Below are 19,100 nucleotides of genomic sequence, written 5' to 3'. Positions count from 1 at the left end.
CAGTGTAGATATAAGTACTTTAAATTTTGCATACTTAAACAATAAACTCAGACAAAGACTGACTAATGTATGTTAGGTGTTATGAACTCTGTAAAACAATTTTTAATACAATTTTAAGATTAGAAGAAATCTTTCTCTGATTTCATGACAACCTAGGTTATGTGCTTATAGAATACAAATTAGCTCTTGCCTCTCCAGATTAACAAATTAAAAGTTTAGCAGTCATTCTACACAGAATCAGGGCCGTATTCAGGTTTGGCCGGCCCCGTCATGTCCGTCGACGTGGTCCCTTCAAGCAGATGTGGCGAGGTTCTGCCCGGAACCTGGTAAAATTGTCTGCACACTCATTAAACATGGTTTAGGACTTTATAGTGTTCTAAGCAGATGCAAAAGCAATTAAGATAGGTTGCAATTACTACATTAAAATTCTCAGCATACAAAATTTATTTACAAAATAGTTAACAATAACGAAAATAATAAGTTGCGGCTATGGTGCTGCTCAGATAGCATTGGGGTTGGTGAATCTGATGTGCGGAAACCTCTCTCCGATCATGTCTTTCATGAGGTGACGAAGGCGGATCACATTGGGCAGAGTAGCGTTACAGAACGTCTCATTCAGCATAACTACCGGTGGATCCATCCTTTTGACCACTTCCACCACCCTGTGATACAATTCAAAAGTGTATTTTTTTAATACTATCTTAAAAGTGTTGTAGAATTTTACAATTCTATACAATTTATAAGATGATTTTAGTAAGTGTGCCACACTTATATATTTTATCTGGTATATTTTTTCATAAAACCAGGTGTCCCACTAAGAGGTTTAAACCCTTTTGATTTTATATTACTTACCCATTTATGCACAACATTTTCAAACTGTACACAATTATTCATTAAATAGGTTTTAAAGATATTCTGTGAAAATATCTGCTCTCTAGCAATTGTTGAAACAAAATAGTGGCATCTCAAATTTACTCAAATCAAAAGGAATTACTGTTGGGGCAGCTGTCAGTTGTAATGGGGTGCTAACTTACAACATTTTCAGACAGTACAATGACTGGGAATAGGTATGAACAGGTTTTAAATGAACAAGTTTGCCTCATTTTACGGTTCCAGAAATGGATCAAGCAATCTTCCAACAAGATGGTGCTCCTCCTCATTTGGAAAATCCTGTCAAGTGATTACTAAATGACAACCTTCACGGCTGTTGGATTGGTCGTGGAAGTGATTTTTTAGATCCCCAGATTTAACTGTGTGTGATTTCTGTCTATGGGGAAACTTAGAGGAACAAGGTTATATTCGAATACAAAAAATCAATTGAAGACGAACTTCTCCGGTTACCACAGAATTTCTTTGTAAGAGCTTACGATTCATTTGTTAAGTGCTGTTATCATTGTGTCGCTGTGGGTGGATAACAGTTTGAATAATTGTGGACTGTAATTGTAGGTTATTTAATAGGCTAAGTTCTAATTTTCTGATTGAAATGTTTATTTCTCTACAACATGAAAATAAATAATTTTACAAAACCAAAAATACTGTTTTTTATTGTTTTTAAAGTACAGTTTTTTTAAATGCTAGAGAGCTGAAATGTTCACAGAATATTTTTAAAACCTACTTTATTAACTGTGTAGAGTTTGAGAATGTTAGGTGCATAAATAAGCAAGTAATATAAAATCAAACGTTTATACCTCTCCCTCTCCGTGGGATACCCAACTATACTTGAAGGTTCCTTGTTTCTTCTGTTTCCAAGTAATTCAAATGTTGTATTGCCAACTTTCCTATTGCTTCAAGATTATATCGTTATAGGTATGTTTGGTATCCTTCTAAATTAACAGAAAAATTATTTTTATTACCTCTATGATGCAACTTCTGTCTACAAGAGGACAACTAGAGAAGTTAACTAATTGCTCACAGATAAACCACTGCAATGTTCTTGTTTAACACTGTTCATATACCGAGGTATAGAGGTCTTCTATCAACACTAAGAAAATGCACACTTTTATCGGAATCACTCTGTATATTTACTGTATAATATATGTTATGTTTGTACTTTAGTATAAAATCATTCACATGGGGAGTTTATTCTGTTAAGTTTGAATTTTATTTATTAATTATAGAGAAATCAACACAGTTCAATATATTGATTTTATTGTAAAATTATGAATAAAGATTATTTAAATCTAATTGAACTGAATTTCGTTCTGGGATCGCAAACAGTAAGGACTAGAGCCCAACCTTCTCAACACAGTTTGATCTGTGAACTGCTGTACCTAAGGACCTGCCAAACCAGAAACCAGAGAATAGAAACACAGCCTCATTTAATATCGTCCACAGCAGCAGTTACAGCTATCACTCAATCAAAGCACAGATTAATCCAATAATCTCAACTTTACTATCTTACTTTATTACACTCAGCACTGAAGGAGCTCAGACATTGAAGGAGGTATAGTCACTACACAAGTAAATATCCCTTCCCATATTCTTCAGCTGTGACTGTAACTATAAGTAGCAGGTATCAGGGTGATGTATGTACCTTTCCCCGAGGTGGCACACGATATCTTGGTCTCTCTGTGAGACAAAACACTCTACTTAGCCAGATTAGAGGCGATAACTCGAGTTGCCACCACCTACACACCCAACCCAGTGTCCTTTGAATCGCCCTCTTTAATTCCGCAAACTAGGTGATATTATCAGATAAGGCCCAAAAGTACTGAGTCGCTAGTCCTCGATCTGTAAGCCTATATGTGGGGGTATGATCTTCAAAGCCACGTCGACAACGAGGAAAAAGAGAATCGACGGTATCAAAATGCCTTACACCAAAGCACATGAACGTGCAATTGTGCGGAAGTAACGAAAGGGTTCAAGCGGGTAGCGACACCGTGGTGGAGGTCTAGTAGCGAAAGCCGCGACTGTACCGATAACGCCGGCGCCAACCCGAGTGCGGTGTGATAAATCTGTGATATTTCATCTGCCACTTTAACTCCTCTCATAGAAACTTACCATAGGCTCTCAAACCCAATTGGCACTTCTAACTTTACCAAGATGTTAGCCATGGCAATGTGACTCACTTTGTAAAATGAAACCTTTGGTTTTGAAAGACCTCGACTAACAAATAAACAATTCGGAAAAGTATTTTTTTATTAACATTTGGTAGTATTTAATTGACCGTGAATTGTTATTCTGTTTATCTGTGCAAATAGTGTGATAGAGAAAAAGAACTTTCCCACTCTTGTTTCTACAGACTACTACTTTTCTTGTACTTCTTTGTACTAGGACCAACCTTAGGTATCTGTGAGCCTCGTCCAGGCCACCCCTTTTGACGATCCTAGGAACCTGCAGGTAGAAGGTGATGTCAGGCTTGAGCAGGTCTGCAGGCCACTGGTAACACGGGTCTCCTGGCGCCGGCAGCTGAGAACTGTTAGTGTACTTCCTCGCGAGATACTCTGCTGCGTGGTTCAGCCATAGTCTAAGATAGTGCAGTACAATATTATTGTTTAGTGTTGATTCCACACTAAGTTTGTTCCATATTAATAATGAATATTTCTAGAGTGTCAATAACCTAAAATATCAATTGACTACTTCATTTATAATTCATCAATTAGAATGAACCCCATACAATCAACATCTTGGTGCTTTGCAGAAAAATAAATTAAAAACTCAATAACACCATAACAAAAATTAATGTGCCAAAATAACTGAAAACCTTTGATACTTGGTGATAGTCAAAACATTTAATCTATGCATATTGAAATTAGTATACAAGTAGAATTAATATGATTGAAGATAAATAAAAAATTAATACACTGTTAATGTTTGTTTAATTTGTATTTAAAACCACTGTGTATTACACACTCCTATAAAGGATCAATACAATTTTCATTCAGATTCAAATTATTTAATTGCGTAAATAATTAAAAGTAGGGCTCGAATTTTATTGAAATTAATCTTTATATTATCCCAAATTATAGAATATGGAACAATCCAAAGATTATGATTTTTTATTAAAATCACACTAACAATCAACTAAGCCAGAGTATTTTAGAGGCTGGCAAAATAGAAATGTTGGTAAACTGGAGTTGTTGTCAAAGATATCCAGCCACTTCTGTGCTTGCAAAATCTTGACTTTTAATTAGGGAGCTCTGGCAAGTTGATTGTGATCGCTTTAGTGAGAAGAGATGTAATAAATTTTGATAAAAGAAGTATGATTTCCTGATTCGGACTGTTAGCAGTTCTGTTCTTTATTAAACAATTAACAGGTCCAGTGAGCATAGAGTGGCTTTAGGTTGTCACATTGTTTGTGAAGTGCAAAGGGTTCAAGTTATTTTCCCTCAGAAACGATCTCACAAAATGTTATTTCTAAAAAAGAATGACTATGTCTTAACATAATTTATAAATACTAATGAGAATATTTAAAATTATTTTACAATAACAATAAGAATCTGTATAATGTACCAAAAGGCTAACTCTGGAATACATGTAATGAAATGAAATAAAATTAATGTTGGGGTAGTTAAAACCTTACATTCGTATTCAGGATAACTTTTCATTGTAATATATCTTGGTGCTCTGATATTCACTTATTCATTACTTTTTTGTCTCTTTAATAATGCTATGAAGTTGTTTTAGTCTTCTATGAATTGAAACATGTAAACAAAACAACTGTCTTGCGGCTGAGCAGCAAATATTGGAATAAAATTAATACCTTGAACTTTGATCATGTTATCATTTTTTAGACAATTCAAAATAAAAATTGCCTACAATGCTTTAAAGCGGGGAAAAATGGAAATTTCAGTTTTCACCAGTGAAGTGGGAAGGGGCATCTCCTATAATTACCATTTTATTTACAAGCTGTGAAATAATATAATGTAATTTCCAAAGCTATGTATTTGGAAAAAAACTTCCAAAAAAGGATCAAACTGTTGAAACAATTGTTGAAGTAGCTTTGTTAATGAGGATATAATTCAACAATTAAAATTTTCATATACATTTTTTAAGTATAAAATCTATCTAAATACTTGAACTGATTAAAAAGTTTTAAGTAGGAGATGAAGATAAAAAATTTACAAAGAAGCTTTTAGGTGCACTGACACTGACTAAGGAATCCGTAATCCCTAGTTTATGATGGTATGTGTTGTAGAAGTGGTATTGGTCTCGTGGTATTTTTACTTGCATTCAAATATTACAAAAAATGAGTGATATGAACCTCAAATTTAATAATTAGCCACTTTAATGGTACAGGGTTCCATTTTCCATTGATGTTATTTTAAACTGATACATATTAATGACGCCATTACCAAATACAATGGAATCCTAGATGTCGAACTGAATTTACTATGACCATCCAACAGAATGTGCTATCGACACATTATGTCCTACCAATGGTAGTTTCTGTTATACGGTAGTTCTCTGCTGGCAGCTGGCAGAACAGTTCAGTGACGTCAATGAACCTGATCACTGTTTGTGGATGGACATACCAAGCTAAGAATAATTTCATTCTTCCTGTATTTGGATGATAAAACTATAGCTATTAAAATTAAAACAGTTGTTATACAATCTATCATGACTACACAAATTAAATTGATACACAAATTTATTACTGCAGAAACTGCAACTAAATTATTTCTATACAGTACAAGTACAATACAAATGCTATAGTTTTATACATTATACGAGCGTACACAGTCTATCTGACATCGACAACAGATCTACTATTGTGCAGATAATACTGTTTTTGTAATATCTCTATACATATCTCATGACAAGATTATGAGTAAAGGTTTAGCAGAGAGAGAAAAGATTGCTAAAACTCATCGTTTAAGATTGAACAAATGCATGAATACCGACTAAAAATCTGATACGATAAAAAGTACCAAATAGTTGGACCCTAATTTTCCATTGGAGACTGTTCAAAGATCACTTGTAATGTAAAGCTTGGTAAGTAAAGTGCATGAAACACGAACCCTGACATGATGACAGGTTCTGTCTCCAAGATTCGCTCTGCGTCCAGTGCGGCCAGATAGAACTGTAAGGTGACAAATACTCGCTTGAGCGGTAGAAGTGATGCTCCCTCGAACTGTCTCCTCAGCTTGTATGTGCTCTTAGGGATGGTGCGCACCCGCGTACAGCCGGTGTTCTTCATTATCCTCTTCATCAGATAGCGTTTCACTGTAACAATGTGACCAGTTTACTACGAGTAACTGATCTCATATGTTTCTTTGAAAGAATTAGATTTCATTCAGTGATTTCTCACTAAAATTCTTCAGTTCTGATGCATGGCCTACGTCCTAATAACCTGCCACACTCTGTTGTAAGTGACAGACTAAAGCAGATTACTATTTCAAGCAGAACTTTAACATCTCCCATACCACAGTCTTAAATCAAGACTCAGCTCTGAAGTTTAATTACTCTGACGTAAAATAATCTGTTTTTGCTCAATAAAAATTTTGTCTGACCCTCTTCAACTTACTTTTAACACAGTCATTTAGGTGAGAAAAGTACATAAACATTGACTACGGTATGCAAGAAAGAAGATATCTTCCAGTTAGTAGATCCTGACCCCATGATCAAGATCTAAGTCTCTATCAATACTATAATCAATTACAAATGTTTATAATGCTTATTTGAGAAATTATAGGGATTTAAAGTATAAATTTAGGAAATTTTGTCACCAATCTCAAATAAAAACGGCTGAAGTTAAAAATGTGAAACTTTACAACATGTCAATATGTACGTGCGTTATAACTTCATTGTAAGAAAAATTGTATTTATTTACCAGCGATAGTAAAACTTTTTTTCCAATGCTCCAAGATTTTTCATAAATAATTAGTTTTTTATGGAGTTATCTGACACTGCCAAACAAACTTGATCACCCTTTACGTAATCAGTTGATTGAGTCTGATCAAATCTGATTATTTTGATTCACATTAAATAAAGCTGATCAAACAACTTAATCAAGTTGATCGACTGATATCAGTGTTAATAGAATTTATAAAGTATTGAATCATTTGAGGACATGTGATTTTGTATCGAATGTTGCAGATTTTGCCCCTAAGATATTGTTCTCAGTTTTGGGTTAAAGATGTTAATATGTCAAAGAATTTTCCTTATTAAGAAAAGACTTAGATATGAGAGAGGATACTTAATATTAAAAATGCAAGAAATATCCCGAATTCCATTTTTGGAGATGGTTGGGTTTAAGATTTGCTGCACAACTTGGTGTTGATACTATTTTTGGCAATCAACTTAAAATTTAGGTTATAATGAATGAAATTATGAGTTGTCATATTTAATAGCCTTATCTCCGGTTAAGTAACGTTGTAAATGACCAGCTGAAATAGTAGGTTATTATTGGCTGTATCAGACTTACAATGTCTCTCTGTGCCCTCCACCAGTATGAAAGGGTTTTGGCGTCCAGGGAGTTTCTTGACCGGTTGTTCCCAGTACCAGTAGGGTACCGTGGAGGTTTTGGGTCTTCGAGTGCTGCGGTAGTAGACCTTCTTGGGTATGGTCGCATCCTCCCAGATCTTCTTGAGGAATATGGCTCCTGGCACGTCCTTGTACTGAACAATAGAGGAGATCATTTGGCCCTGCCACACTTCCATACACGACAGTCAGGTTAAGTAAGGAAAGTTGTTTTTTAATGTGCTGAATACTAGATGGTATGGAGATTAAAACATTAATTAATACTTATATTAATGGATTCGAAGAGAAAACTCTACACACGAGTAGCTGAGAAATAGAGTTTGTAACTGTTATAAAACCTTATTATTGCTTGTTACAGAAGTTTATGTATCTTACCTTCGGATCATAGAGCACACTAAGAGTCTCATTCAGTGACCAATAGACTTGAAACAGTTCAGGTCTTTGGGGTTTCACCTTCTTGTCACTGATGATCTTGAGGTCTCCGTACATGTACGGGGTCGGTTTTTGGGGTTCTTTCTGATCAAACATAAGATTTAGTAAAAACTGAAACATTTCATGAATATTCTACAGCTGTTTACTAAACCCTCTAGTGGGCATTGGTAGCGAGCATTAGGATTAGAAAGAAAAGAATAAAGAAAGAAATCCCAGTCCCACAAAAAAATTAATTCATAATTTTGTTTCATTTATTTATTTTTGTTCTGATTTGAATGGTTAAACAAGACCACATGTGACAAACTTTGTTTGATCTCATTTATAATAAAGGGATACGAGGTGTGATCAAAAAGTTCCAGGACTGAATTTTTATACATTTACTCATACAACATACAGGTTATTCGAATTTTTCTCCTTCAAAGTACTCCCCTTGGGAAGCTACACACTTTTCCCACCGGTGTTTCCACTGATCCAAGGCCCCAGAAAACTCTTCTTTTGTAAAGGTGTTTAGCAGCTCCGTCGTTTTTTCTTTAATATCGTCAACTGTTTGAAATCTTCGTCCTTTCAGGGGTCTCTTGAGCTTCGGGAAGAGAAAAAAGTCTGCTGGAGCCAGGTCAGGTGAGTAGGGGGGCTGAGGAATGACAGTCATTGCGTTTTTTACACAAAAGTCACGGATAACTAATGCAGAGTGAACAGGAGCATTGTCATGGTGAAGGACCCAATCACCACTTTGCCACAGCTCAGGTCTCTTTCTTCTCACAGCATTACACAATTTTCTGAGGGTTTCAAGATAAACAAAACGATTAATTTTTTGACCTTGTGGAAGGAATTTATAGTAGACGACACCTTTACAGTCAAAGAAAACCGTAAGCATGACCTTCACATTTGATTTGACTTGACGTGCTTTCTTGGGTCTTGGAGACGTGCCTTTTGATGTCCATTGTGATGATTGGGCTTTTGTTTCCACATCGTAATTAAAAACCCATGTCTCGTCTCCCGTAATGACATGATCCAAGAAGCTTTCATCGTCATTTGCCTTTTGAAGAAGTTCCTCAGAAACATGAATTCGGTGTTGTTTTTGGTCTTCAGTTAACAGTTTTGGCACAAACTTTGCTGCAACACGACGCATTTGAAGTTTTTCAGTTAAAATTTCCTGAAATTACTCAAATGAAATGTTACACTCTTCTGCCATTTCACGGATTGTTAGTCGACGGTCTGATCGTACGAGAGCGTTCACTTTAGCAACATTGTCATCATTGATTGACGTTGAAGGGCATTCGGAACGAGCATCGTCGTCTGTGGATGTTCGGCCATCTTTAAACCTCTTGAACCACTGATGGCAGCATGATCGGGTTAGACATTCTTCACAAAAAGCCTCTTGTAACATCAAAAAGGTTTCAGAAAACGTTTTGTTCAGTTTCACACAAACACGTTGCTCTTCTTTCACATTCATTTTCATTAAACAAAAAAATAGCCAAACTCTATAAAACTAATCTCAAACAAACTGTGCTAATGTTACTTCCAGTGATGTTATGATTGATCTGCAAACAGAGCTGTGTTACTGTTGAGTCAGGGAATACAATGCTGCCAACCGCATCGCTGTGAGACATTGCATTCCCATTGTATATAAAAAGTCCTGGAACTTTTTGATCACACCTCGTATATTAAACACATAATATTGTATCCTAAAGACTAAAGAGTGAAAATTAGTTATGTATAATTCGTACAGTGGAAGAAATTTAACATGAAATTGTTTGAAATACAGCTAGAGGACATGATGTCCAACAGGAATAAGTAATCTAGGATAAATATATTCAGTTTACAGTAGATAAATAAATTCTGAAGTCACTTTAAGAATCATATAAGTTTTACTATAAAATAAATTGTATTACATTCCAAAGTGATTAATGCCTAATTTATTCCTTTAATTAACATTTGCAAAATATTTCTTTACTATGATTGATAGTAATGGGAGAATAAGTAACCTCACATGAAAACCAATTAAAATTAAATGAATGAATTAAATATAACTTAATATCTATGTGAATGATGAGTTAAGCTCCAAATAATTTTCTGCTTAGTACAGTGTCTAAAATCTGAAGCGGTCACAGACTTGTCTCCCGGAATCTGGAGTCAACGTCCGTCTGAAGAGATATAAAAAGTTGGTGACTCTTACTAATAAACTTAAGAGATTGTGGATGACTAAAAAATAATCTTATTAACATGAATACAGTAGCTTCAGACCAGAACTAGCCTTAGTCACTAATTACCCCAATGTTTGGCTATATTTGTGACATAACTCCTAATAAAGTGATGTAGTAATAAGTGTGGCAATGGGCTCATTAGTGTATTACTTTATTAACATGATACACTGGATCAGTCTTTCCAGCATGGTTCTCCAAGGAGCTCATTCATCTTACCATTCAAAAGAAAGTCCTACATAAACGGTATAAAACTTCTTTATCTCAGTCTAGTCATACTCAGTTCGCCGTAGTTAGAGCACAATGCAAGACCCTATCAGCAACCTGGTTTGACCTATACATCAACAAGGTGCAGAGCTCAATCAATGAAAACCCAAAGGCTTTCTGGAGTTATCTGAAGAAAGTAAATACCACCTGCACTGCGACTACCATGCACCTTGATGGCAACTCGTCTCAATCCAATAACGTCATAGCAAATATGTTTGCTGACTTTTTTGCGTTAGTGTATTCTCCTGATGATAATAACACATCACAAATGGAATGCTCAAACTCACTTTCCCAAGACGTGATATCCTCCTGCCACTTTAATACCGAGGATGTATTGAAGGTGCTCAACAGTCTCGAAGTCACCAAGGGCCCAGGTTCAGACTCAATTCCTCCATCCATAATTAAACACTGCGCAGAACTGCTTGCTCAACCTCTCACCAATTTATACAATAAATCTCTATCCGGTGGAGTTTTCCCTGAGATCTCAAAATAGGTCATATAGTGCCCATTCACAAAAATGGCCCTTCCAGTGATATAAGAAATTATAGACCCATAACAATATTACCAATCTTGGCAAAGGTATTTGAGAGACTTGTCCTGAATAAGATTATTTTCCAAGTCAGAAATATGCTACATCCAAGTCAGCACGGGTTCCTGTCTAACAAATCAACAACCACTAACCTCGTACAGTTTCAAACCTACATCATAGAGGCTTTTGCACAAAGACAGCAGGTGGACTCAATAGAGCTGGACTTCTCAAAGGCTTTCGACAGGGTATGCCACTCCATCTTGATCCGCAAACTTGAGGCTTATGGCTTCACAGGACCTCTTCTCAACTGGTTTGACAGTTACCTGCGTGAGCGCATGCTTCATGTTAGATACAAGAATACCTTGTCCCACAGCTTTCCAGCTTCATCTGGCGTCCCACAGGGTTCTCACCTAGGCCCTATCATGTTCAACCTATACATTAATGACGTCGTTAATGCCCTCAAATGCAACCACCTGCTCTTTGCCGACGATATGAAATGTCTTTCAATATCAGCAAATGCACCTCTATTACTTTTCATCGCACCATGAACCCAATCATATTTGATTATTCAATCATGGATACACCATTGGTCAGGGTTAGTGAAACCAAGGATCTTGGTGTTATATTTACCACCAATCTAAGTTGGGAGCAGCACGTTATGACCACATGCAGCAGAGCCCTCAAAGTTCTTGGTCTTCTCTTCAGAGTTTCTATGCCTTTCTCCGACCTGCGCGTTTTGACGACGCTGTATTGCTGCTTGATAAGACCACACCTTGAATATTGTTGCGTGGTGTGGTCCCCTCACCAGTTGTACTTGAGGGATAGCATTGAGAGGGTGCAGAGGAGGTTCCTGAGACTTGCGGGAGTGTGCCTTGGATTTAGGTATCTGGATGTCCCAGTACAAGAGATTTCGTCTAATCTTAACTTACCTTCACTTGAAACAAGACGCTCCATCCAAGACGTTCTCTTCTTGTACAAGCTGGTTAACAGAATCATCGATTGCCCAGACCTGCTACAGAAAATAACTTTCCAAATTCCAACGGGCACAAGATCTAGAATCCTTTTTGCAAGAACTTTGGTGACAACTTCCTATGCAGCCAACAGTCCTGTGATTAGGATGCAGAGACTTGGATGCTTGCTACCAGAACATATATACTTTTTCTGCGCTTCCTTGGCTTCCTTCAAGAGAGCTCTATGTGCTTCTCAGTGCCTGACCACTCAACTATGAATTTCAAAACACACACGCACAAACACGGACGCGCACACACATCTGTGCTTGTGTTTGGTTTTTGATGGTGCCTTTAGGGGCTCATACCCATAAGTGCCTTATTGCCTGGATTTACTTTTTTAGTTTTGTGTTAGTCATTGTTGCTAACTTATTACTATAATTATAAATTATTATGCTCGCTTTTGTAATGGTTGATCCGTTGGAAATAAAATAAAATAAAATACAGTAGCTTCAGACCAGACTAGCCTCAGTCACTAATTACCCCAATGTTTGGCTATCTTTATAGCATAACTCCTAATAAAGTAATCTACTAATAAGTGTGGCAATGGGCTCATTAATTTATTACTTTATTAACATGTATACAGTAGCTTCAGACCAGAACTAGCTTCAGTCACTAATTACCCCAATGTTTGGCTATATTTGTGACATAACTCCTAATAAAGTAATGTACTAATAAGTGTGGCAATGGGCTCATTAATTTATTACTTTATTAACATGTATACAATAGCTTCAGACCAGAACTAGCTTCAGTCACTAATTACCCCAATGTTTGGCTATATTTGTGACATAACTCCTAATAAAGTAATGTACTAATAAGTGTGGCAATGGGCTCATTAGTTTATTTCTTTATTAACATGTATACAGTAGCAATGGACTAATTATTACTGTATTAGGAATTTTTACAGCTGAAGAAGAGGTTAGATTGTAATCCTAGAAACGTAATGTTATACTGTTTTTCACATATAACAATGGCAAATGTTCCAAATCCTGCTATCAGTGTATTGCTTTGTTCATTCTTTGTTATGGCTACAGTTGCATACGACTTTTTTGTGGTATACAATGGTTATTCCAGGTTCTAGATATTTTATTATAGATCTTAATTTTTGGCTTTTACTATCCCTGGTTCAATCTTTGGTAAGTTACCAATTTTGTATCACTTTCCATGATTTTTTGGTCATATACAAAGATGGCAAACGTCCGAAATTCTACTATTCCGTCAAATCAACCATAGTCAATAAACATACAATAACAACTACAATAAATAACAACTTTAAACAAAGAATCCAGTGAGTTAAACTTTACCATACTCTAAACTGTGATAAAGACATGTTAGGAGAAAAGAGCTCACAAGTTGTAGCTTCTATTGGGATTTCAAAGGAGCCTTTGTTTTCTGGTCAAGAGTAAGTAAATGTATCCAACCAGTGGCGTAGCGAAGGGGGGGGTCCAGGGGGTCTGGACCCCCCCCGAAATTTTAAGACATATTAAAAAATAAAGCATGGAGCAGGAGAAAAAAGGAGAGTTATCATTACTCTTGTCTACAAACATTAAATTGATTTATTTAATTGATTAAAGTGACCATTGTTAAAAATATAATTGTGCTTTCGTTTAAATCATAAAAGTATCAAAACGATACTTTTGGGCCCGGCCTTTCGGATAGTGTAGTGTAATCACGGTATTTCTATAGGACGCGGTCACTTGACGTCGCAAAGTAACCTGAACCGTAACACGGCGAACAATTTTAATTGAGCATCATTCGACCTCCAGCACTCGTTGTGTCAACAACTCCTGGAACAACATGAGCGACATCTTCAAGAAGATAAGGCAACGTGCCTTTGGAAGCGCCGGGCAGTCAGCTAAGAGGCCTAGCTAGCTCTCCACCTGCCGGCTCGGCGCCTAAGAAGGTCGCTGCTCCAGCAAACGGCCTTTTTAAAAGGCCACAACGTCACCTCTGCTACTGTGACACCTGACCAGCCTACGGCTCCGGTTTCTACGCCCAGGATACCCTTGTTGTTCCTGGACAGTGTTCCGGACTGGCCTACCCACGCCAAGAAGTTGGAGTTGTTGGCGCGGGACGGCCTGACGACTACATTCCGCGGTGCTCACTATCGCTTGAAAGTGACCACCGTGGAGGACTTCAGGGCAGTTCAGGTGGTACCTGTGTTCCAAGAAGCTGCCCTTCTACACTCACAACCTTGGGCGTGAAAGATCGCTTAAGGTTGTGATCAGCGGACTGCCGACAACGATAAATGTGGAGCTCATCGATGTCTTAACAGAACGAGGGCTTCTCCGTCGACGAGGTTAGCGCGACTTTGGACAGCCAGGGGACCTGCCAGGAGCCGGCTGATCACGCTGACCAGGGACAGCGAGCGAGAGAGAACCCTGACATCAAGCGGACTTGCCAAATCTGCCTGCTCCATGTCAGGGTCTCAGTCACTGTCTATAAGACGCCGGCCGGCCCACCGCAGTTCTACCGTTGCCAAGGTTTTGGCCACGACTCTGCAAACTACGGGAGGCCGAAAAAATGTGTCCGCTGCGGGGAAAATCATCTGAAGATAAACTGGCCCCAAAGTATCGACGGAGAAGGGTCACTGCTGCAACTGTGGCGGCGATCACAACGCCAACTATCGTGGGTGTCCAGCCTACAAGGAGGTCAGAGCGGCATCTGTCCAGTTGGGCCGCAAGTCCCGGCCAACCAAAACCAGCGGCGAGGCCACCAACGGCCCAGCCGCCCAAGCGACCAGCGCGGGACGAGTCACCAGCGGAACTCCGTATCGGAAAATGAAGCTGAGGACGACATGCCGCAGAAGAAGCGCCGGAGGAAACCCCGGAACCCAGCCAACCGGACTGCTTCGTCCGCCGGCATCTGTGGCTGACCTTCCGGTCACACAGAGGCCCCAGGGCGACTCCACGACAGAAAAACTAGAGTAGCCACCTACACCAGCCACTCCGCCGCAACAACTGATGCTGCAGCAGAAGCAACCGCCCCCCCACCCAGAGCAGCCTTCAAGCCATCTTGGCCGAAAATAGCTGCGCAGCGACCCGACTTGGACTTAGAACAGTTTTAAATTAGCGACCACCTCGTTCAAATTCGTCTTGAGGACGTAATATGACTGCTTAGAATTAAGTTATGACGTTGATTTCAGAAGTCATTAAACTGTAGACGTGTATATAATTATCGAAAAAAATATAAAAAATGATTTTCGGTAGGAAAATACACTTGAAAAACTCTACTGATAAGAAGTTCCGACTACTTTTGATTTCACTGACTGAGGTATTATTTCATTTTCCTTATTAGGCCTATATTCCGATCGGAAGTGATTATTTTTGCTTTTTTCTCGATAATTATATATTTATTAGTCAGCGTTGAATTTAATACCTAAAATCAATGTTCTAACATAATTATAAGTACCACTTTACCTCAACCAGTGAAAATCCAAAATCGTCAAAAACTTGAATCTGTAGAGAGCTTTTCCGTACCTAGAACTTGTTGTACCGACCGAATGTGATTTTTTTCTCGATAATTATATAGGTAGTCGAGTACCGTTTAATGATAACAAAAATCGTCGTCCTAACTCAATCAAAAATTACCACGTTTTACCTCAATAACTGAAGTCCGAAGTAGTTGAAGTTCTAATCATTAGAGTTTTTCAGGTGTATTTTATTTCCGACCGAAAGTGATTTTTTTTTTTTTTAGATAATTATGTACTTATCTACAGTTTAATGATACAAAAATATCGTCATTATAACTAATTCATAAATACCTCAATAGTGAAATCCAAAGTAGCCGAACTTATAATCAGTTAGAGTTTTTTCCGGTGCATTTTCCGACCGTTAGTTTGATCTGTACCCGAGCAAACACTCGAAAATTGCCCTCCTTTTCTGAAGGGTTTTCGGCCGTCAGTGGCCCAATGTCCCCGAAGGGGTATTTCATTTTCTCACACAGAATATAGTTGTGTCAATTATACGATTGAGTGAAGCTCAGTTTTGTGAGAATCCAACATCACTTTGGTGCCTTCTACTCGGCCAGAATAGAACTTCGTAAAGTTTCTGTAGCAAATACAAGAAAATTTGTGGTACTAGAGTTGCTGTTAGAGTTGAATTTGCCTATTACATCTTTTTACTTTCTATAAGGCGTAGTTACTTAAAGCTCCATATTTTTGGTATTTACCTTTTACAGGTGAACTCATTGGCAAATAACACACAAAACGTCCCCCGGATTCCCCGGTTTCGGACCCAAATGTTCGGAACCCCCCCCGAACGAAATTTCTGGCTACGCTACTGTATCCAACCAGCTGTAACATTTGTCATCTTAACTTTGCCAACCTTACCAAGCCAAAAATGTCATTTCTCTTTCCATTCTATTTTCTACAATTTGTTCTATATTGCAATTTTCTTTTTCTATAAAGAGAAATTTATCATAAAAGCATTGAGAACCAATAGATTTGAAACTAAGACTTTTCAAAAGAAAATTTTAAAAATGTCTTTAAACATATTTGAAGCAATCTGCATTTTATTTCCTCCACCTTGTACTAATAAAGACTTGATAATATAGGAAAATTGGAAAACAGTGATTAAAGTTGTTATGTTATTGAAGTTTGTTCTTTTCTTATTTTTTTACTTCGAATTGGCTTCTATATTTACAGAAATTATAAGAGTCTATTTTTGAACTTTTATGCAATTTGTTTTATGACACAAAAATTTTGGAGTGTCTAATTTATTTGTAAAACCACATTTAAAATCATAATAAAAGCTACCTTGATAATAATAACAACTGAAACTATTTTTAAAATTATTGCGTTATCATTAACAGACCTAAACTGAAAAAAATGTCACAATAAATTACAATAATGGATTATTTTATATATATATATATATATATATTAAATAATCTGGATATTATATAAATATATCCGTATATATATATATATATATATATATATATATATATATATATATATATATAAAATAGCAATTCTAAATAAGAAAGAAATAGTACTGAAACACAGATGGAGAACTTCCCACGTTATCCGGAGAATCTGAATTGTTTTATATCAGCTCATAATCCGTTTTTATAATTTATTATGACATTTTTCAGTTTAGGTCTTTTCGTGATAACGCAAATATATATATATATATATATATATATATATATATATATATATATATATATAATATCCAATTCATACTACAAGTAAATATCTGTTTTGCACTAAGAATACAAATACAAAACCTATTTAAAATAATTATATGTACATTCTTACTCCATGTGGATTGGTTAGTGTAGAAAATGATATCCTCATAAATGCTGTCTGTGAAGTTTTGGAGGCTTGGAACTAAAAGCAAATAGTAAATCAAAGCACAAACACAAAATACGTTTTTCTGCCAGCGTAAACTTCCCATTATGAGACTGAAAAGTAAATTCATGTTGTTTTTTTTTTTTAAGAACAATTAAAGTCAACTTGAAACTTAAGATCTGCAGTGGAATTAAAGGGATCACATTCTAACAGACGATATTGTTTAGTACCTGCAGAATGAAATTACAAATCATGGATGTATCAATTCAATCTCTAATCTTCATCTAGATGTGATTATGGACAATGTTCTGAAGTTTCTGTGCACGTATTGTCATAGCTGGCACATACTTAGGTTTTAGTTCTATGGATTATTTTAGTTATTAAAGTATTTTGAAAAAATCGCGATTATAACATTTACCTAATCATATAATATTATATGTTAAATTACGAGTATCTATTATATTTTTGTTTGAGGACTGTGTTTGAATTTTCCATTTATAATCATATTCTTTCCTCTTAAATGTATATTGTTGGCACCAATTAGTTTAGAAGTGATATATTACAGGCTGGAATATGAATGGTAAGTTACTAACCAAATATGTAAGATGAATACAAGAAATGTTAATTTGGGGAATTTTATAAATTCACAACACTTTAAAACTGTGTCTTGGACATCTTTAGGCAAGATTTGTTTATTGAAAGAGAGTATGTAGAATATTACACTAAACATTATCATAATAAAGTATCGGAACTATTATTTTGTATGTTTCAATGTATAGATGAAGTAAAACGATAAAGAGCCAGGATTTTTCCGGACATTTGCCATAGTTCAGTGATAACCAACGCACAATGCAATGTAGTGTGTGTGAGTGTGTCACAACGCTCTGGTGTGTTTTTTATACTTTAACCTAAATTTTAGTCATACATTAGTTTAGTCATTTACCTGAAGAGATCTCGAATCAGGTCATGGTCAGATTGCAGGTCTCGAAACGTAGTGATTGATTGTACCATGCGTGTTCAGAGAGTGAGTACCGTTAAAAACACACAAGTAAAACAATTTTTGTCAACACAATTTATATAATTCTACACGAAAGCCCCGACCTTAAACTATTTATCGACATAGTGTCCACCGATTCAAACACTCGTATCGGGTGATCAATTTGTCTATACCCTCTTCGTAGAAGGTTCCCGCCAACAAATAAATGTAGCCACGACTCCACGGCAGCTTCACTTCATCGTCGGTTTCATAGCGTTGGCCGCTTAGCTCGCGCTTCATGTGCAACAAGTGGTAGTCAGAATCAAATCAAATTATTTTATTGTCGTAGACATTGTACATGCATAGACATTGTCAATAAGCCGAAATACTACTCTTTGTCACAATATTTAGAAACAAATATTATAGTTTGAGCTACCCTTAAAATATACTGAACCAGTTACAAATTACAAATGATGCCTTCCAGTTGGATCAATTGTTAATAAACTATTAAATAATCAACAAAATATTTACAATAACATATATAATAACAAAAATATAAAGATATGGTTAAAATCTAAGGGTAACAACAACAGGACAAACAATTACATTAAAAAGTTGTGTCAGAAAGCTCTAGGAATTCATTAAAACTATAGAAGGGATTTTTTAAAAGCCAATAGTTTAATTTTTTACGAATACCTGTTGCGGGTATGTATTTATATTGGAAACTAACTTATTATAAACTTTCTTACACATTACAACATGACTTTTTAAAAACTTAAACGACAGTGCTGAAAACTAATTTTATTTCTATTGCGGGTATTGTATGAGTGTATATTTTCATTTAGGACCATCCCAGGTAGTTTTTTAAGGAATAGACAGCCAGTTCAAATATGCAAAAGGTTAATTACTGTATTTATTTCTAATCTTTTAAAAATAGGCTTACAGTGATCAGATGGAGTTGAACCGTCAA

General features: G+C 36.4%; 1 protein-coding gene across 1 annotated transcript; it reads right to left on the bottom strand.

Annotated features, from left to right (window-relative positions):
- Positions 1-426: 426 nt before the first annotated feature.
- Positions 427-17,418, bottom strand: LOC124356057. The gene is made up of 6 exons (XM_046807222.1): positions 17,122-17,418; positions 7,798-7,938; positions 7,367-7,559; positions 5,961-6,165; positions 3,281-3,466; positions 427-662 (listed from the first exon to the last, which is right to left on the bottom strand). The coding sequence occupies exons 1-6, from the start codon at positions 17,158-17,160 to the stop codon at positions 500-502; spliced, it is 927 nt and encodes a 308-aa protein (XP_046663178.1). The 5' UTR covers positions 17,161-17,418; the 3' UTR covers positions 427-499.
- Positions 17,419-19,100: the final 1,682 nt, after the last annotated feature.

The sequence above is a fragment of the Homalodisca vitripennis genome, chromosome 2 (genome assembly GCF_021130785.1).
Source record: "Homalodisca vitripennis isolate AUS2020 chromosome 2, UT_GWSS_2.1, whole genome shotgun sequence".
Taxonomy (NCBI): Eukaryota; Metazoa; Arthropoda; class Insecta; order Hemiptera; family Cicadellidae; genus Homalodisca; species Homalodisca vitripennis.
This window is presented reverse-complemented; position numbering and strand designations above follow the sequence as displayed.